Source organism: Ostrea edulis, chromosome 9, assembly GCF_947568905.1.
Source record: "Ostrea edulis chromosome 9, xbOstEdul1.1, whole genome shotgun sequence".
Lineage (NCBI taxonomy): Eukaryota > Metazoa > Mollusca > Bivalvia > Ostreida > Ostreidae > Ostrea > Ostrea edulis.
The window spans coordinates 11,579,247-11,601,824 of NC_079172.1; the positions used below are offsets into that span (position 1 = coordinate 11,579,247).

The window sequence follows — 22,578 nt, forward strand, 5'->3', positions numbered from 1 at the left end:
TTAGCGTTATAAATGAAATCTTCGTGCATCATTATATTTTTTTTATGTGGATTGCGCTTAAATTGTTCTCCGTGCATGTTTATCGTTGGTGAGAAGTGTGTAAGTGTTGGGTATCGTGTGCGTTTTGTGTCTATAGATTTGTTGTTTTTTGGGCGGGATTTTTTTTATTGTGTTGTGTATTGTGTAATTAGAGAACTTAATAAAAACGATGTTTTGTTATTTTTTAAATACGAATGTTGAATACGAACCGGAACGAGTTATTGAGAGAAATTTACATGAACGCATTGTTTTAAAGTTGAACAAAATGGCGGTCCAAACGATTGCAGAAAAAGCAACGTTTATCAAAACATCCTTATGTATCCTACACCGAAATAAAGAAAAGGGATAAGAACATGAAGAATTACGGACATTAAAGATAAGATGTAAATAAAACAAAGTATCATAGTCTTTTAAACAAAGAAACAGTAAAGATATATTCACACACCCCTTCACGGAGTACCAACTTACGATATACAATTTCCAAATGATATTTTTAATGGATTTAACTGGGAACGTTTATTACGTTGCCCCCGGTATTACGTTATTTTATCGTGACAAAATGGAAAACGTAATAACGGGGTTCCACTGTATTTGTATGTAAAACTTTGATCCCCTATTGTGGCCCCATCCAACCCCCGGAGCCCATGATTTGAACAAACTTGAATCTGCATTATGTGAGGAAGCTTTCATGTAAATCTCAGCTTTTCTGGCTTAGTGGTTCTTGAGAAGAAGATTTTTAAAGTTTTTCCCTATATATTTGTATGTAAAACTTTGATCCCCCCTTGTGGCCCCATCCTACCCCCGGGGGCCATGATTTGTACAAACTTGAATCTGCACTATGTCAGAAAGTTTTCATGTAAAAATCAGCTTTTCTGACTCAGTGGTTATTGAGAAAAAGATTTTAACTATATATTTGTATGTAAAACTTTGATCCCCTATTGTGGCCCCATCCAAACCCCGGAGCCCATGATTTGAACAAACTTGAATCTGCATTATGTCAGGAAGCTTTCATGTAAATCTCAGCTTTTCTGGCTTAGTGGTTCTTGAGAAGAAGATTTTTAAAGTTTTTCCCTATATATTTGTATGTAAAACTTTGATCCCCCCTTGTGGCCCCATCCTACCACCGGGGGCCATGATTTGAACAAACTTGAATCTGTAATATGTCAGGAAGCTTTCAGGTAAATTTCAGCTCTTCTGGCCCAGTGGTTCTTGAGAAGGAAGATTTTTAAATGACCCCACCCTATTTTTGCATTTTTGTGATTATCTCCCCTTTGAAAGGGACATGGCCCTTCATTTGAACAAACTTGAAAGCCCTTCACCCAAGGATGCTTTTGGCCATGTTTGGTTGAAATTGGCCCAGTTTGGTTGAAATTGGCCCAGTGGTTCTGGAGAAGAAGTCGAAAATGTGTAAAGTTTAACAGACAGACGGACAGACAGACAGACAGATGACAGACAAAAAGCGAACAGAAAAGCTCACTTGAACCTTCGGTTCAGGTGAGCTAAAAAGTTTACAGACAGACGACTGACAACAGCCGACCAGAAAAGCTCACTTGAGCTTTCAGCTTTCATTTGAAGTAGCTTGACAGGTCTAGTGCTCAAAAAAGTAAATGTCAAACCCTGGCCAAATATGAAAAGAAGTTAGAAATGTTTAACACAAGACTCATGATGAAGGATGTAGACCAATTGCAATGTGGCCTAAAATTCCAAAGTATAATCCATACAACACTAACCTCTTTCCCCAGAGATTTGAGAAATTTGCCTTGATCGTTGTACATCCTAACAAGATGATTACCAGTGTCAGCTACAAAGATTTCTCCATTGCCATTTGTGGTAACACCGATTGGATACTTAAGGTGGTTGTCTTTTGTGCCAACTTTGAACAGCAGCTTTGCAGATACTGGAGAGAAATTTCCTTTTTTGCCTACCATAGAAAAAGAGGTCCAGGAATCAATTACCTAAATCAAACTCATTCAGATATCATTTACTGGAGATCTCTTCTTGTACTTAATAAGTTAACTTTCACTATTGGGCAACTAGTAGTCCATAAGTATCACCCATAATAAACACCGTGACCCAAAACTGGTTACATTTGAAAATGAAAGATACATGTACATTAATTCAAGATTTTGTAGGGAATTCTTTGTTATCAGTTACACTCCTCATTTAGCAATACAACATGGTCATGATGGTGTGTAAACCTTTTGTAGTAATATAAAATATACCACAATGAACTATATGCATAAATTTATTTCAATTTCAGCAGATTACCAAAGACAATCCATTTCCCTTTATCTCCCCTTCCATCAGTGTATAAATGGTACATATATGTATAAACAAACCATTATGGATCTCCCCTTCTTACTAGTGTATGAATGGTATAAACAAATTGTTACGGATCCCCCCTTCCTACCAGTGTATAAATGGTATTTAAACAAATCGTTACGGATCTTCTCTTCCTACCAGTGGATAAATGGTATAAACAAACCTTTATGGATCTCCCCTCCCTACCACTGGATAAATGGTATAAACAAACCTTTATGGATCTCCCCTCCCTACCAGTGTATAAATGGTATAAACAATCCGTTACGGATCTCCCCTTCCTACCAGTGTATAAATGGTATAAACAAACCTTTATGGATCTCCCCTCCCTACCACTGGATAAATGGTATAAACAAACCTTTATGGATCTCCCCTCCCTACCAGTGTATAAATGGTATTTAAACAAACCGTTATGGATCTCCCCTTCCTACCAGTGGATAAATGGTATAAACAATCCGTTACAGATCTCCCCTTCCTACCAGTGGATAAATAGTATAAACAATCCGTTACAGATTTCCCCTTCCTACCAGTGGATAAATGGTATAAACAATCCGTTACGGATCTCTCCTTCCTACCAGTGGATAAATGGCATAAACAAACCGTTACGGATCTCCCCTTCCTACCAGTGTATAAATGGTATTTAAACAAATTGTTACGGATCTCCCCTTCCTACCAGTGGATAAATGGTATAAACAAACCTTTATGGATCTCCCCTCCCTACCAGTGTATAAATGGTATAAACAATCCGTTACGGATCTCCCCTTCCTATCAGTGTATAAATGGTATAAACAATCCGTTATGGATCTCCCCTTCCTACCAGTGTATAAATGGTATAAACAATCCGTTACGGATCTCCCCTTCCTATCAGTGTATAAATGGTATAAACAAACCGTTACGGATCTCCCCTTCCTATCAGTGTAACAAATTGTTACGGATCTCCCCTTCCTACCAGTGTATAAATGGTATAAACAAATCGTTACGGGTCTTCTCTTCCTACCAGTGTATAAATGGTATAAACAAACCTTTATGGATCTCCCTTCCCTACCAGTGTTTAAATGGTATAAACAATCCGTTACGGATCTCCCCTTCCTACCTGTGGATAAATGGTATAAACAAACCTTTATGGATCTCCCCTCCCTACCAGTGTATGTGGTATAAACAATCCGTTACGGATCTCCCCTTTCTACCAGTGTATAAATGGTATTTAAACAAACTGTTACGGATCCCCCCTTCCTACCAGTGTATAAATGGTATTTAAACAAATTGTTACGGATCTTCTCTTCCTACCAGTGGATAAATGGTATAAACAAACCGTTACGGATCTCCCCTTCCTACCAGTGGATAAATGGTATAAACAAACCTTTATGGATCTCCCCTCCCTACCAGTGTATAAATGGTATAAACAATCCGTTACAGATCTCCCCTTCCTACTAGTGTATAAATGGTATAAACAATCCGTTACAGATCTCTCCTTCTTACCAGTGGATAAATGGTATAAACAAACTACTACGGATCTCCCCTTCCTATCAGTGTATAAATGGTATAAACAATCCGTTATGGATCTCCCCTTCCTACCAGTGTATAAATGGTATAAACAATCCGTTACAGATCTCCCCTTCCTACTAGTGTATAAATGGTATAAACAATCCGTTACAGATCTCCCCTTCCTATCAGTGTATAAATGGTATAAACAATCCGTTACGGATCTCCCCTTCCTACCAGTGTATAAATGGTATTTAAACAAATTGTTACGGATCTCCCCTTCCTACCAGTGTATAAATGGTATTTAAACAAATTGTTACGGATCTCCCCTTCCTACCTGTGTATAAATGGTATAAACAAACCTTTATGGATCTCCCCTCCCTACCAGTGTATAAATGGTATAAACAATCCGTTACGGATCTCCCCTTCCTACCAGTGTATAAATGGTATAAACAAATCGTTACGGATCTTCTCTTCCTACCAGTGTATAAATGGTATAAACAAATCGATACGGATTTCCCCTTCCTACCAGTGTATAAATGGTATAAACAAATTGTTATGGATCTTCTCTTCCTACCAGTGTATAAATGGTATAAACAAATCGTTACGGATCTCCCCTTCCTATCAGTGTATAAATGGTATAAACAAACCGTTATGGATCTCCCCTTCCTATCAGTGTATAAATGGTATAAACAAATCGTTACGGATCTCCCCTTCCTACCAGTGTATAAATGGTATAAACAAATCGTTACGGATCTTCTCTTCCTACCAGTGTATAAATGGTATAAACAAACCTTTATGGATCTCCCCTCCCTACCAGTGTTTAAATGGTATAAACAATCCATTACGGATCTCCCCTTCCTACCAGTGTATAAATGGTATTTAAACAAATTGTTACGGATCTCCCCTTCCTACCTGTGTATAAATGGTATTTAAACAAATTGTTACGGATCTCCCCTTCCTACCAGTGGATAAATGGTATAAACAAACCTTTATGGATCTCCCCTCCCTACCAGTGTATAAATGGTATAAACAATCCGTTACGGATCTCCCCTTCCTATCAGTGTATAAATGGTATAAACAAACCGTTACGGATCTCCTCCCTGACATGCTGTGTAATGGCACTATCAACATTGTTTTGGGGACATGGAATTGTAACATTCTGAGGTGAAATTCTCTTTGGAATGTCTTGGGACACTGGCAACACATTTCCATCTAATTCATTTTCTTCATCATTTGAGTAAGAATTAGGTGACGCTCCCTTTGGAGAATCTTGGGTTGATGGCAATGGGATGTCCGACACACAACAGTCTAATTTACTGTCTACATCATTTGAGTAAGAATTAGGTGACGCTCCCTTTGGAGAATCTTGGGTTGATGGCAATGGGATGTCCGACACACAACAGTCTAATTTACTGTCTACATCATTTGAGTGAGAATTAGGCGACGCTCCCTGTGGAGAATCTTGGGTTGGTGGCAATGGGATATCCGACACACAACAGTCTAATTTACTGTCTACATCATTTGAGTGAAATTCTTCACCCCCATTTACTTTGTTACCACTCCCTGAATGTGGCACTTTGTTGCTGTTAAGCTGTGACTTTCCTGTGGAGTCTGGGTCTAAAGAATGGCTATTTGAATTCAGAAAGGACGAATCCGCTGGTAATGATGGCAGTAGTAAAGGTACAGCATCATTGTCAGGAGGTGACTTCTCTGTGGAATTTGGTTCATGTAAAGGGACACCTGAGGTCAGTCTTGCTGTTTGTGGTGGACGTTCTGGAGGTGAATGTGGCTCGTCTGTAACATCACAGTTCACATCCTTCTCAGCAGAGAACCTGTCTGAAATAACACCCTGGATCTTGTCGGCTAGCCTACCTTTAATTTCTTCATCACTTTCCCAACCCTCTGCCTTACTCACCGATGAGCTACACTTTAAAACAGGATTTGGTTTGTTCTGATTGACAGCTACCTGGTTATTACTGTTAAAGTCTGGTGGAGTCATCAATTCTTGTTTGATTTCCACTACAACTGGTGCAATAGATTCAACTGGAGTGATAGGTTCTGATTTTATAGTAATATCTGTTGGTAGACATGCATTGGGGGTACTGGGACTAGAAGAATTTTTTCCATTTTCTGTTGGACTAGACTTGCTTCCTGTGTCATGTTGCTTATCTTCACCATTATGCGACATTTGTGATGAATCCTTCACAGAAGCACTTACTTCACAAGATTCCACTTCTTCATCAACATCTGGTTTTTCAGTTTTGTCTCTTTTCAGTACATCTGGATCAAACAATTGTTTCACAATGGCAGTGTCGGCATTTGTTTCTCCATTAACCATTGTTAATGCATTACAGTCAGTGCCTGTACCACGATTCTCTTCTGTTTTACAAATTTCCGGTGTCCTCGGGGAAAGAGAAATAGGCCTGGGTTTGCGAAGACCATCCATACGGGTTTTCACAAGTGAATTGTCAATACAGTTTTCTGTCTTTTGGGAATTTTCGGTTGTGGGAACATTGAGTGATGATTTTGGATTGTCACAAACTTCCCCTTTTGAATAATTTTGCACAATGTCACCAAGATTATCTTCTTTTTTGATGACGGATCGTTTGCGTGGCTGACTGGTGTCGAGTTTAAATTTTGAGTCTCTAATGACTGGTCTTCTCCTAGGTCCCTCCTCTCTGTGATTGTTATTTACCGAACCACCTGTGGAAGAAACTGTTAAAGATCTTGTTCCTTGCTTGCTGATACCACCTTTCTCTAACTGAGAGATGATAAACCTTTGATTTTTTTGGTTGGTGAATGACCGGTTGTCTTTTGACTTCTGACTGCCATAGCTGTTCTTGCTTTTACTAGCTTTTGATTCACTCACTGTTTCTTTTTCAGATTGTACAATGTCTGTTTGGGTAGACTCTGACTTTACAGAAGGTTTCGCTATCTCTTTACTGCATTTGCATGATTTATCTCCCAAAGTCTTCACTTCCAATTCATTTTCATCAGATAAGTCACATGTGACCAATTGTCCAAGTTTAGGCAAATTCTTCCAATCCAGCTGAGTGGATAGTCTTAAGCAGGCGAGATTTTCATCAACATCTCTAGTCTCCAAGCAACTAGCTGCCTTCATCATCCTATAAATAAAATAGATATTATACTTACATTTTCTCAATAAAACGCTTTATCGCTTTAACATTCATCACTTACTACATAAACATGTGAAATTGACAAGACTTTCGGGACGATGTTTTCAAAAACATGGATTGAGACAAAAATACTCCAATTAAAATCTTATTGTGAAATAAAACAGAATGTTTGCAATGTAGTTTACTGGGGAAAATGTGATGGATTTGTAAATACAACATATGCACTGTATACATGCAGGGGCTGACAAATCCCATTGCCCGACGCCCGGGGCAAGTGGATTTTCTTTATCATATTCTTTTTGTTTTTCTTTTCTTTTCTCTTCGTCTGAGTCAGAATTTTTCCTCTTGATATTTTTGCCTGGAATGGCATCGGCGATGTACTTTATTAGTTCAAGCATTTCACAACAGATTCATCAGTGGAGTAAACTTTTCCAACATGTGTTAACACAAGTGTTATGAAATACGCAGGTTTTTTTTAAAAACTTGAGCAACTTGCGTAACTCAAATTCAAATTGTTCAATCAAGTGTGCCCATGTTGTTAAAGTACTTCTTGATCCGAGTATAGTTAACACTTTATTTACCTCTTATTTATTACCTAATTCATACGCTTCAAAAATGTCTGTAGTTTCACGGGATATTGCTCAATTGTATTATCACCTTCTCGGGGGAATTGAAGATGATTGCAAGTTTGATACATATTTGAGTTAAACATAAACATGTTTTCTGTTTGCAATGACTAAAGGGAACTTAGACCGTCTGAATGCAGGGATAAGAGCAATATCTTGGCCTTAAGGTTGATCAATCCTCATGTGATGTCAATAGGTTTTTGCAAAATCTTTATTTAAATTTTGCGCATGATAGAAATACATCTTTCAGAGGAATTTTATTCACCGAATGATATAAAAAATTTAATAAACTTTTGATACTGAAATTTCTTTTCCAAAGATAATAAATTATTCATAATTTTAACAAGATTGCTACACATAGCCATGTCCACCACCGCTGCAAAAAAAAATGGAAGCACAAAAGTCCCATTACTCCTGTAAAATTTGTCGAATCAAAATGGTGGCTCAATATGATTTACTACATATAGTGACTAACAATCCTACAAAATTTGAATGAAATCCGGTGAGCGGTTTCGGAGGAGTTGCGTCCACAAAGTGTTCCTATAGTGTACTATACACATGTACAAATTCAACAAAGTCCCATAACTCCTATAAAATTTGTCGAATCAAAATGGTAGCAAAATATGATCAACTACACATGGTGACTAACAATCCTACAAAATATGAACAAAATCCATGGAGCGGTTTCGGAGGAGTTGCGTCCACAAAGTGTTCCTAAAAGCATGTACAAATTCAACAAAGTCCCATAACTCCTGTCAAAATTGTCGAATCCAAATTCCGGCATAATATGATCAACTACACATGGTGACTAACAATCCTACAAATTATGAACAAAATCCGTTGAGCGGTTTCAGAGGAGTTGCGTCCACAAAGTGTTCCTATAGTGTAGCATGTACAAAATTCAACAAAGTCCCATAACTCCTGTCAAAATTGTCGAATCAAAATGGCAGCAAAATATGATCAACTACACATTGTGACTAACAATCCTATAAAATATGAACAAAATCTGTAGAGCGGTTTCTGAGGAGTTGCGTCCACAATGTCAAGTGGGACGGACATCGGTATTTCTATGTCCCCCTCCGTGTTGCGGTGGGGGACAAAAATGTTGTCAAGGGCAATAACTCCTATGCTAGGATTTCCTCTACTGTATGTTTCTGACACAATGATTTCCCTAATATCCACAATTAATTTTATGTATTCATGAATTAGCAGTTTTCTTATAAAGTATTGACATTTAAAATTTGTCATTTCAACAAGTCCCTATCAATTTTCATTATTCTGTTTAACGAAAATGTGTGATTTTAAATGTTGATATATACTTCTGTTTTAGTATGTCTGATACCTCTGACATCTTTAAAAAGGTGGCAACATACACATTTTCTTTGGTTATTGATTAAATTAAACCATATTGAGTGGAAGTTAATACAGTTTTCCACTTTCAACCATTAAATATTGATAAGTCGCACAAGGATCGATCCACCTTTAACAGCATTGTCAAAATTTCAGGGAAATTGGTTGCTGTATATGCCATTACCCCATTGCATTGATACCCCTATAACACACACTATTAAATGAGATATTAGATCCAAGACAGTATTTCACACTGGATTTTCTTCACGAACACTGAAAACTCTAAACCAGACAATAAACATCATGTAAATAATTTGATCCTTACTTTAAAGCAGTGACAAGGGTTTTCCCATGTTTATTCTGAGTAGCATCAAACTTTCTGGACATTTGAAGTAGCTTTCTGGACTCCTGTAGAAGAACACTCAGAGTGGACATTTCCTCTTCCAGTTCTTCTTTATACGCTTTAATGACTGCAGCTTTCTCTGAGAATGTGCAAATTTGTAATACATGCATTACAATCATTCAAGCACTAATAGTTAATGTATATATATAATATATATTATATAGATAGTATTTATGATATTTTACACATATACACTATACCAAGTTTGATCAGACCCCACCCTGGAGTCAGAACCTTTACCCTGGGGATCATGAAATTTACAATAATGGTAGAAACCTTCCTTCTCTACATCACTATGCATGGAGTATCCCTTCTACATGTGCAGTTGCATGTATTTGTTTAAAAGGATGTACCTACCTCTAGATTTTTTTCCTACACATCTCCATTTAAAACTTTAATCTCCTATTGTGGCTCCATCCCAGCCACAATAATTAATTTAATAGGTTTCTTCATTAAATCTAACATGAGCATTTTTTAGCATGTTCCAAGTATGAACAAGATTGCTACGCGTAACCATGTTTCCCACTGCCGCAAAAAAAGTTGAAGCACAAAAGTCCCTTAACTTCTGTATCAAAATTTGTAGAATCAAAATTGTGGTGGAATACAATCAACTACATATTGTGACTAACAATCCTACAAAATTTGAACAAAATCCATACAGCGGCCTCTGAGGAGTTGTGTCCACAAAGTGTTCATAAAGTGTAGCATGTACAAATTCAACTAAGTCCCATAACTCCTATAAAAATTGCCAAATCAAAATGGTGGCGCAAAATGATTAATTACTTTTGGTGACTAATAAAATTTGAACAAATTCCACTGAGCTGCTTCTGAGGAAATGTGTCCACAAAGTGTTCATAAAGTGTAGAATGTACAAATTCAACAAAGTCCCATAACTCCTGGGTCCTGTAAAAATTGTCGAATCAAAATGAAGGTGCAATATGATAAACTTCATATGGTGACTAACAATCCTACAAAATTTGAATGAAATCCGGTGAGCGGTTTCGGAGGAGTTGCGTCCACAAAGTGTTCCTATAGTGTACTATACACATGTACAAATTCAACAAAGTCCCATAACTCCTATAAAATTTGTCGAATTAAAATGGTAGCAAAATATGATCAACTACACATGGTGACTAACAATCCTACAAAATATGAACAAAATCCATGGAGCGGTTTCAGAGGAGTTGCGTCCACAAAGTGTTCCTATAGTGTAGCATGTACAAATTCAACAAAGTCCCATAACTCCTGTCAAAATTGTCGAATCAAAATGGCAGCAAAATATGATCAACTACACATTGTGACTAACAATCCTATAAAATATGAACAAAATCTGTAGAGCGGTTTCTGAGGAGTTGCGTCCACAAAGTCAAGTGGGACGGACATCGGTATTTCTATGTCCCCCTCCGCGTTGCGGTGGGGGACAAAAATGTCAAGTGGGACGGACACGGGTGTTTCTATGTTCCCTTCCGCGTTGCGGTGGGGGACAAAAAAGAGAGAGAGAGAAAAGGAAGCATACCACCATATTTCATTCTGGTTTAGTGTTATGAACAAAACCTTATCAAGGGATACCTGTATATGCTATATGTATTGCAGACTGAATTTGGTCATCAAAATCATCCACCCAGCTCCGCAAACTCTTAGTGTATTTGTCCAGGTCAGCAAATGCAGAGTCTTTTCTCATCAACAACAGGGTGCTTACAGCCTTGAATCGGCGTATCAGTCCTGCTATCTTGGGAGACAGGCTCTCACAACTGGTCAATGTTGTCTGGAGAACGTCACGTACATTATCTTCCTCCATAATAGTTACGTTGATCAATTTTCTTCTTTGGACTACACAAAGATCAAAGAATTATACTGTTAATTTGCTTTGTATAAAGATTTTGCTGAATGGAATGACGTTTTATTCTGTTCAATACATGGAGAACCACAATCTAATAACTAAATTCGAGTAACCCACATTTATGCTCAGTACTGCAACCAGTTGGTATTTAGTGATTACCCCAGGGCAGTAATTACTCCATTTCAAGGAAAATGAAATGAATTATCTTGATACCTGCCTTATACATGTAGTAATGTCCATACCAACTTCTTAGGCCCAATCCAAATACACAGTACTATTAAATCTTTCCATTTTACCTTTACTATTATTACATGTAGTATTGTTAAGTACATGTATATATTTTTTCCTGTGTGTATTTCCGACTGTTTTGCATTAGGATACACGGTGGTACTTGCATGTAATACATAAGTATTATCATGTTCAAAATGTCTCATGTATGAACATTGCTCATACCAATAGTGAACATTTTGCTCTTTTTTGTTCTTTTCTTTATCATTTTCATAAACATTGCACATTGAAATGTTAACAATCATGTATGCTGTATGCCCAAGAGGGCCATAATTTGGAAAATAAAATCATATAATTTTAAATAATTCTTTAAAAAATTCACTATCAGTGCATTAATAATTTTTGGTAACCCGATCCCGATTTTACTAGCCACGGTCATCGGGCTAGCGCTTAATTTCGAAGACTGCATGCCACTATGAATTAACTAGCTATCATTCACACGACCTTGTAATCGTAAGCATCACAAAAAGACCCTGTTTTGTGGCATTATTTAGAGGAGATTCAAATTTATCTGTAACCCAGGCCAGCATTAAAAATATTTGAGTTTGCATGCCCAAACCCGACTCATGATAATAGGGTATGGGTAGGTAGGTAGGCAAAAATAATGCAAGCAACAGATGTCCCTCCAACAAAACTAAAGATGTCCTGATATTTTAGATTGAAAAGCACTCATCTTTAGAAACTGAATTTTAATATTGTATAGACAAAAACACAACATAACAATGACTAGAACTTAGAAATACTGAGAACTATGTCTGCAAAGAAAACGTCAATGTTCAAATGCATGTTTCTCTATAATTGTCAGATGCTTCTAACAGAGACAAAAATTGAATATACATATGTTTATAACAGTCAGTTCACTTTCTAATTGGATTTCTTTTCAACATTGGTTTGTTATCATCCAGGCAAGCTTGACACACTGGTAGGACAACCCGAAATTGTTTCTTTAACTCCTTGTCTTGCTGGATACCTTGAGCTGTGCAGTAGCAGCAGATATCTGCTTTACCTATACCAGAAGAATAATATCCAAATTCTATGGGTGACTGGCAATTGAGTTGCAGTTTCACAAAGACTTTCCCTTGTAGAATATGACTTGTAGAATATGACTTGTAGAATATGACCTGTATAAAAAGTAAAACAAAACCAAATTAATATCAATACAGAAAACAAATTTTTGTTATAATTTCACACTTGAATTGTTTAATATTTATTCAAGACGATTTTAATTTGTATCATTATGTGCTTGAATATATGACAGATGCTAAAACATAAGAAGATAGTATTTCTGCAGGCTGTTTGGCATGATGGAAGAAATTGCAATAGAACAATGAAGACTAATTCATACTTCTAAAGACTGACCTCATCTGACACTCAGTGAGAAGAATATATAAAACCAAAAGACACTGTAATCCTAACATTTGATGAATAAATAAATACACATTTTCAAGTAGTACATGTATGATCTTTTTTACCTTCAATTTTCACAAGTACATAAAACATGTGTAAAAGCATGGGAAATTTTAAACAAAACTGTACAAATGATCCTGACTTCGTACAATGACAAACTGGCCATTTATATTAAAGTTAAACATACCATCAGTAGTAATGACAGCCCTACAGCTGTAATCATGAGAATTAAGCAGCAACTTCAGAGTTCTCACTTCTCTGGGAGTCAGTTTTACTTTGGAGTAGATGCATCTGGGTTTGGCACAGTCTGTACAATCAACGGTGACATCCAAACATTCTGTCCCACTAGAACTGAGTTTTTGCAACCCTGCCAATAAAATTTTAATACATGTACATATAAGCCATATTCAATGGGAATTAATCATACCTGGCAGTATGAAGAAGTGATAAGAAGACATCATTAGAATTTATTTGCAATACATTTTCAAGAAATATGTTTTTGTTTTGTTTTTAGCTCTTCCTTATGCCTAAGGGCTATTCCAGCAAAAAATGTATGGGGGGGGGGGGGGGGGGTGAGGGACGGCAGCCGATATTTTTTTGGATGGGTGGGGGTGATTTGGGAAAATATATTTGTATGGGTGGTTGTCTTCCAGGTTAAAAAAAAAGATGGGTGCCTGTGAATTATGATAAAAGTGAAAACGTATCATGTTACGTTTCTTTTATTACAAAAGAAGAAGAAAAGCGGAGCCATCCTACATTAAGTACGGAAAAAAGATTGATAAATGGGCAGATAACTCAATGTTACCATAAAACTTTCCCCTCCAAGGCGTTACCCAACGTATTGTACTTGTCCTAAACGACCACCTGTCTAATGCAACCAACGATCATGAGTTGTAAAACTTTTTCGTGTAATTTCACCTTTATGAAATGACTACATTTTTTTTATTACAACGCGATTCCTACTTTCGATTTCAGTAGAGCATGACTATTCTGGGAATTATCGCCCCTAACACTTTCGTTTTAAAATGCACAGGTAATAGCTAGGCGGTGATCTTGTTTAATCGGCACTCTAAATCAATTATTATACCCAAGCTATCACATGCAGCGTCGTGTGAGGTTAATTACCAAAACCCGAGTTGTTGTTTATTTAACAAAATCAAGGATCAGGGAATCATGAGCGTTGTTTCCGAAGGTGTGAATTTCGACAGACTTTGATATTTGCGGGGTAATTCGGATATGAAATCTCCCACCTGGTATACCATTACATGTAACATAGTGGAAAATTTGCCTGATTGCGATATAAATCAAGTAAATATTATGCTTGGGACTGAAATTTTAAATGGAATATTCGCGACTTTCCTGTACGAGATGATTGTAGGTGGAAAAGTCAAAGGAAATAAGTCACAATCTATATGCATACACTTTGTAATTTAGGGAAATGTCTATGTCTTGCACTTAAACCTAACTCGTTGAAAAGTTCTTCTCCGTTGGTTGCTTGCTTGAATTTGTACACCGCTATACAATGCCATTTTATGTATACATATTGTAATTGATGTAATAAGACACATGTCTTTTAAAGACCGAGGTTTTCAACCGGTCGGTTTCCTCAGGTAAGTTAAGTAAGAGGCGGAGCTAATTTAAGGCAGGTGTGAGGCCACAAGCCCGAGGAAACCCTTGCTTGTATATACCGTCCCAAATACACGGGGTGTTATCAGTGTTACCTGCATTACCTGCACGTTTTTGTAAGATTGAAAAATTCATGGTAGTCATAACGCATGGCCTACAAAAACAGTCAGGACATTCTGATTTTCCGACAGTTCCTTCGATAACTGGTCCAGACGAAGAATTTGTTCTTCCTCTGGATCCTAATTCCAACCATTATATGCAAGAAAGAGCCCTTATAGCGGCTAACTTCTCTTCCGATAAGTTGACGTAATTAAAATAAGATGTTAGATCCGCTCGCGTATTCGCATACATGTGTATGCGAATAAACGAGAGGATTTAACGTCTAATTTTAATAAGATTGAAGTTACATACACGTTTGCCGCCATGTTTCGAGGGGAAATTACGCTTATAAATTTTTAAATGAGTGCGAACAAAATTTTAACGTACAATGCATTTACTCATAATTAATCTGTTTAGCATAAAATCGATGTCCGTGTAAATTATATTCTAACAATACATAATAATTATTATCAATCGTATCCATTCCTAAGCACACCCTATTATATTGATGTAATTGTATGCAAAATTTACTATTATTATTGTATGACTATCTCTACATGAAAATTCCCTCTCCAGTTGGATTACGCGGTAAGCATCAAAAGATTGCAGGGGCGCCTCGATCGCCTGATAAGATAGATAAGGTATACACAAAGACTAGTAACTAAATGTCCATCAATTTCTTGCATCCAATGTGAAGCTCAATTTCACCTGATTGACAAGGGTTCACAGGCCAGGTAAATTTGAAGGCGGTGCTTATTTTCCCGGTCTTTAAAAGCAACAAGAGGCCCAGGGGCCTTATAGGTCACCTGAGTATCATGTAACAACCATCCAATGTTTGAATTAGGTTTGTGTTTAAATATAAGAATTTTACTTTTGGATGGAAGAAACATTGAATAGCTATGTGGTCATGAAGTACATACACGTGTCATTTTTATGTTCAATCAATAATCCTTTTTTAAAAACCTAGGTCTGAGACATCATAAAGAAAAGGGTTATTTACTCCTTAGATAAAACTAATATATGAAGATTTTCAAAGAATTTCTACATTTTCACTATATGACCAATAGAGCCCCACCCTAACACAAGAACCCCTGCCCCAGGGGCCATAAATTTCACAATTTTGGTAGAGGGCTCAACGCTCATTATAATTATGCCCACAGTTTGGCTTCTTGATGTCCAGGAGTAAAGAAGATTTTTTAAAATTACACTCACTTTGATGGTTTTTGCCCCACCCCTCAGGCCCCAGGGGGGCAGGGACCACGAATTTCACAATTTTTGTTCCCCTCCACCCACAGATGCTATATGCCAAAATTGGTTGAAATTGGTTCAGGGGTTTCAGAGAAGAAGCTGAAAATGTTCAAATGTTAACGCACGAAGACCTTTTGACCCCAAAATCGATAGGGAACATCTTCATCCCATGGGTAGTCCATATGTATGATATGGTGACTGTAGGTGGAAAGGATAACGCTTTAGAGCCCGGAAACCATATTGCTACTTCGATGTCCAGTGCGCTAGACCTTTGACCTTTTGACCCCAAAATCGATAGGGAACATCTTCATCCCATGGGTAGTCCATATGTATGATATGGTGACGGTAGGTGGAAAGGATAATGCTTTAGAGCCCGGAAACCATATTGCTACTTCGATGTCCAGTGCGCTTGACCTTTGACCTTTTGACCCCAAAATCAACAGGGAACATCTTCATCCCATGGGTAGTCCATATGTATGATATGGTGACTGTAGGTGGAAAGGATAATGCTTTAGAGCCCGGAAACCATTGCGTCTACAGACGGACGGACAACCCGATTCCAGTATACCCCCCCACAACTTGTTGCGGGGGGTATAAAAATGTTGGTACCCACGGAAAGGTCTTGTCACAAGGAATATTCATGTGAAATATCAAAGCTCTATCACTTACTGTTCAAAAGTTATTAGCAAGGTTAAAGTTTTCAAAAAGTAGGTCAAACTCCAAGGTCAAAGTGTCAAAAATGTTGGTACCCACGGAAAGGTCTTGTCACAAGGAATACTCATGTGAAATATCAAAGCTCTATCACTTACTGTTCAAAAGTTATTAGCAAGGTTAAAGTTTCAGACAGAATGACAGATTTACAGAATGACAGACAGGACAAAAACAATATGCCCCCCGATCTTCGATCTCGGGGGCATAAAAATTGAAATGTAACTGTCCAAAAGTAGGTCACAGTGACCTACTTTTGGTTGACACACTGAAGACTCAAGATGCATCAACTGACAAGTCAAATAGTATTCAAATATAGCCATCAAATTCCAAAAGAAGGCCACAGTGACCTACTTTTTGGTCGACACACTCCAAAGACTCAAGATGCATCAACTGACAAAGTTTGATAATTGAAATCAAATAGTATCTGAAATATTCAGATATAAACGTCAAATTCCAAAAGTAGGTCACAGTGACCTACTTTTTGGTCGACACACTCTGAAGACTCAAGACCCATCAACTGACAAAAGTTTGATGATTGTAAGTCAAATAGTATCCGAAATATTCAAATATAGCCGTCAAAATCCAAAAATAGATCACGGTGACCTACCTTTTAGTCAACACATTCTGAAGACTCAACATGCATCAACTGACAAAGTTTGATAATTGTAAGTCAAATAGTATCTGAAATATTAAAATATAGCCGTCAAATTCCAAAAGTAGGTCACGGTGACCTACTTTTTTGGTCAACAAACTATGAAGACTCCAGATACATCAACTGACAAAGTTTGATGATCCTAGCTTTCATAGTGTCCAAAATATGCATCTAAAATTGAAAATGTGAAATTTGAATGCCTGCAAAATTCAAAAAGTAAGTCACTGTGACCTACTTTTTATAAATAGGTTTCGAGGCCTCTATACGCATCAACTTACAAGGTTTGATGATTCTAAACCTCTCGGTATCTGAAATAACAACCTAAAATGTATTCATAAATGATTAACCATAAAATTCAAAAAGTAGGTCATGGTGACATACTTTTCACATGTCGCACTTTAAGGTCCCATGATTCATCAACTGACACCTTTTGATGATCATAGGCTCAAAAGTGTCCAAGATAAGCATCAAAATCCATTTGATAATAATTACCTGCGAAATTCAAAAAGTAGGTCACCATGACCTACTTTTGAGACAACATGATATTAGGTCCTAAAATGCATCATCTGACAAAATTTTATGATCCTAGTCCTTATACTAAGCAAAATATCAAAGTTTTAACAAAACAAAATTTAAGGTCAACTTTGAAGTGACCTTGAGACCACACCCTTTGCCCCAGGATGATGCCTTGAACATTTTTTTATCTACAACCTATCCTCATCCTTATGCATAAGTTTGGTGATAATTTGCCCAGTGGTTCTTGAGAAGAAGATTTTTAACAACCAATACTTCTGTTTGCATTTTCCTAATTATCTCCCCTTGTTAAAGGGTAACAACCCTAGTTTTAGTACAAATGAAAGCCCTTGGGCCAAGGATACCCTGTGACAAATTTGACAAAAATTGGCCAAGGGGTTCTCGAGATATAGCCCTTTTTCCAAAAAGTTTATGAACACTGCACGCCAGACATATGGCCATATGATTAAAGCTCTTTGAGCCTTCGGCTCAGAAGAGCTAAAAAAATCACATACAGTACCTGTAAAGCGAGTAGCTTCCTCATTCATTTGAATAGGGTTTTTTGTAGTTTAAGTGTCTGGTATTGGACATTATCACATCAAAGTATGTCCTTCCTGTGTCGGAACTTGACGCTTTGTTCACATTGTTATTTTCATCATCCTGCATATCTGAGGAATACCTGTTTACAGTAAAAGTTCCAAACTTTAACTTGTTGTGGAATTCCTGGACAACTTGAATGAGTTCACTCATGTCGGGCTAAAAATTTTGGACCCCACCTCGATCCGTGGCGATTACAATAACTTCATCAGTCTTTCTCATGCTAATCTCGTCTGGATCTGTTACTTCGTCGAAGACGCCATTCCATGTTTTCTTATTGTTGAAGTGATATAATCTGTTTGATAAGATTGGCTTAACTTTGTTGTCAATTTTGATCACAACGGATGAAGACAGCGTGTAAAATCTTCACATGCCATGTGCCGTTTTCTTAATATGACATGATAAATCCCAAAGATATCGAGATAAAGTTAACTGCGTCCTCTGGGCGCTTACTCGGAAGGACTTTTTTCGGGTTCGTTTCAAGCGCAAATTGGATACGGTGACGACCCGGACAGGTAAAAATTCTGGGAAATTTTTTTTTGCCGAAAATCGGCAATAAAAATTTGACTCGCGAGGGTTTTTTTTCGGGTCAGTCACGTTTGGGCAAACATACAATATTTTTATTTTGGCCCCACTGAAATAACTTAGTGTATAAATATTCAATTCAGTAGTTTAACCTACACAACTAAGAAAACTTTCACCGGCAATGGTGATGTGATGAGTGAAATAATAGGCTACTTCTTTACAAAACCATACATAGCCTGGTGGCTATCCCCATCGATTCACCTTTTCATGAATGTTGTCACCATAGCATCACTATCAAGTTGTTGACCTTGTATTAAACATCAACAGAACACCTTCAGCTTCAGCTACCATCAAAGACTGGTATTAACTTATTCTAACATCACACACTGTGACCTGTGAAACAACATATCACTTTAAGGCTGCTTAAGCAACTAAAAGTGATGAATATCCATTCACCTTGGATAAACTTTGCTCAATATAAGTGAGCTAATTTCTAGTAACCAATACAGTTATAGTCCCCTGTTGAATTTCAACTTTTAAAAAGGTCCAGGTCAAATGCAACCTTGGATGATTCTCAGGTTAAATCTACAAATATTTCATATACATGTATATTGTAGGCACATATTTTTACAGCTCGAGCAATAAGACTTAAATACTAAGTAATCTAGGCCTAATGAAATATCTCGGCTAGCATGCTTCAAACACTGTCAAAATGTCAAAGAAAACTTTTATTTCAAATCAGACGATATGTACACATTAGATCTAGCCTAGTTTCTGAGCTGTAAGAAACAGATACCTGTGGTTCACATATTGCAGTCCTTTCAACATCAAGAAACCTACCAGTGATTAAACAAGTATACTTTCTGTAAATATCAACTCCATGAACTTGCACCAGACGAGTCTATTCTAAATATAAGGGGTGATTTTGGATATTAGCGAATTTACTATGCCTTACGTTTAAAAAAGATGTAAGAAATCAAATGGAAACCATGAATGTGACCAGAAATCTATACGAAATTGAATGTGTATAATATTATTGAGGTTACAAGTAACATTTTATGAAAGTTACGATCCCGATTATCCTAAACACACCTACGTAATGGATTACTCCATTCTCCTCTTCATCACAGTTTCCGCGGGAAAAAATGCACTCGTCTGCATTTCCGGTTTAAGATAAGCGCTTGCTAGACTTAGATCTACAACAAACCTTGTAGTTTCCGGAGCTGGGAGAGAAAGAGTGCTGGAAAGTTTACAAAGAGGGAAAATTCAAACGGTTTAACAAAAATGACTGACATCTCAAAGACCATCATAAATCCAAGGTTAGGGCAGATCATATGCAATCGTCGAGGCTGTCGTGGGGATCCGGGTTAGGATATGTCCGTCGTCCTCACTGACCTCATCGCCTCAGTACCCCTTGCTTGTCATAGAAGGCGACTAAATGGGGCGGTCCTTCGGATGAGACCGCAAAAAACCGAGGTCCAGTATCACAGCAGGTGTGGCACGATAAAGATCCCTCCCTGCTCAAAGGCCATAAGTAACATTAAGAATAGTATACTGGATACTGATAATTATCATGAAATGATACTTGTAAATGAATAATCAATCGTTTGAAATCGTGATATATAGAATTCTAACCGATGAGGTCAGCTGCCATATTGTGATGACCGTAAATATATATACTACAGTCATCGGCTTGTGCACTGGTCCCAGGAAAGAAACACTTTCTCTAGATTAGGCCGATATTCAGTATGTTCTCATACATGTACATTAATGTATTCAGGTAGCTACAGGCCTAGCTCTCTTTCAACTTCTGATAAGCCCATGCCATCAAAAGTTAAGGAATACATGATTGTATGAATGAAAATATCTTTGGAATATATATTATATTCAAATCAAAATTTATCATGAACAAAACAATAAAGTATGAAAGGTTTTTAATTTTCAATAAATAATTAACAGGTAGGCCTTCTTCTTTGGGTATTATTGGTTTACAGCAGCTGCATTTATCTGTTCCAGTTGATGATGAATGAGCAAATTCTAAGTATTTTCATTATAGATTGTAAATAATCTTGTACTTCGTGATTATCTTGATTTGAAATAGAAATCAATATAAAAACTCCTGCAAACTATAATTTATGTTTTCCAAATTAACAGCTTTGAGGACCATAGAGACGAGAAGTCCAAATCCGAGGAATATTCTCACCAAAATGTCATCAACCAAATAGACCATATGCATAGTCAATTAGAGAAGCTGAAAGAATCACTCATGAAAAACAGAGGTATTAAACAATCATGATTTCCTCTCAAAAATTTATTGAACTTTATATTATCTTACTATTATTTCTTTCATATGAGATGATTACTGTAAAGCTGAACATTTTCAGTGACATGTAATATATTAAATTGTATGAGCTTTGTTCCAGTGAGGTGTCACATTTTGGAGGTAGACCTTGCAACTCAGTTCAGTCCATACATGAAGGAAGCCATAAGGAACACAGAACACAACTGCCAAAAGTGCATTAAAACTCTAACGGGGAAAAGTCAATAAATTTCAGAGACATTCGAGTATCTTGAGAATTTCCCCAAATTTTGATGGTTTGAACTTTCACTTTATTCATTCATGAAATTCTTATTTACATTCTTGCAAAGATAAACATACATACTTTTACTGAAATAAGTGGGTAACAATGCTGTAGTTGTAATGTTATAGTCAAAGCAGACTGTACTATTAAAACTATACTAAGATTTTATTAAGTTTGTTAACTGACTATATATACTCATGTACTTTAATATGTTGCAGTTTTATATCGTACATATATGTTATATAATATGACATGGCATTTATGCATATATGTGATTTCCTTTAAAACCCATTAATTTCTGATACAAGATCAGTAATAAAACAACATAACACACTAAATGGACTAGCAACGACACGCAGCAGCTTTAATGTTGCAACAATACAACGTACTATAATTACATAACATGTATATACAAGTTGGATTAGTATAAAATTTAAACGCATTAACAGCTCTACGTGTCGTCCTAAACTGATTTTACATCGTTACTCGATTAAAACCGGTTCTATATTGAACCGCATAACTGAACATACTTTTATAGGTATTCGAATTGAAAACTTGAAATATCCAGAGTAATCCATTCATTTTAATTACCAAGTAGAAATTTATTTTTGTCTAATTCATTCCTCAAACAAAAGAAATCACATTGTGTTTTTGTATATGTACTAAGTTACAACAATATCCGATGCCTTTAAGGGTCAAATCAACATTACAGATCCAAGGTCAAATACAAGAATTTTAAAAGCACTAAACTGACCATCAAGACAACCAATTAGATTGTCAGATTTTCTGGACAATCTGCCCGTTCCTCAGGACAAATGTAAACTTTTACAATTACATTGAATCTACAAACGTATTTACATTGCAAATTACATGTTTATTATCTTTGGCTTGCTAATTGATGTTTTCAATAGGACAAACCATATTCATCCATTAGGCTGATCCACATTTAATATGTGCAAAGTAGTAACATTAGTGTGTACAGAACCTTAGAAATTTTATTAGTTTATATCATTTTTGTTAGCAATAGATTATTAGTCTCCTAGTAGTTTGTAAAACCAAAGGAGATACAGTGTATAGGTTTCTTCTCTGAATGTCCATCTGTCCCATTGATTTTCCAGATTTTACTGTTAT

The 22,578-nt window shown here is 36.7% G+C and overlaps 2 protein-coding genes across 2 annotated transcripts in view; both read right to left on the minus strand.

Annotated features, from left to right (window-relative positions):
• LOC125658220 (uncharacterized) overlaps nucleotides 1-19,756 on the minus strand; it is a 37,162-nt gene extending 17,406 nt beyond the window's left edge. The window contains exons 1-5 of the mRNA XM_048889385.2: nucleotides 19,706-19,756; nucleotides 10,929-11,189; nucleotides 9,282-9,438; nucleotides 4,927-6,968; nucleotides 1,770-1,960 (exon numbers count right to left, since the gene is read on the minus strand). Coding sequence (XP_048745342.2) covers nucleotides 1,770-1,960; nucleotides 4,927-6,968; nucleotides 9,282-9,438; nucleotides 10,929-11,157 — 2,619 coding nt within the window. The 5' untranslated portion in view covers nucleotides 11,158-11,189; nucleotides 19,706-19,756. The remainder of the gene's footprint in view (nucleotides 1-1,769; nucleotides 1,961-4,926; nucleotides 6,969-9,281; nucleotides 9,439-10,928; nucleotides 11,190-19,705) is intronic.
• Nucleotides 12,162-19,762, minus strand: LOC125660199 (uncharacterized). The gene is made up of 4 exons (XM_056148523.1): nucleotides 19,662-19,762; nucleotides 18,264-18,635; nucleotides 13,082-13,261; nucleotides 12,162-12,608 (listed from the first exon to the last, which is right to left on the minus strand). The coding sequence occupies exons 2-4, from the start codon at nucleotides 18,289-18,291 to the stop codon at nucleotides 12,490-12,492; spliced, it is 327 nt and encodes a 108-aa protein (XP_056004498.1). The 5' UTR covers nucleotides 18,292-18,635; nucleotides 19,662-19,762; the 3' UTR covers nucleotides 12,162-12,489.
• Between the last annotated feature and the right edge of the window lie 2,816 nt (nucleotides 19,763-22,578).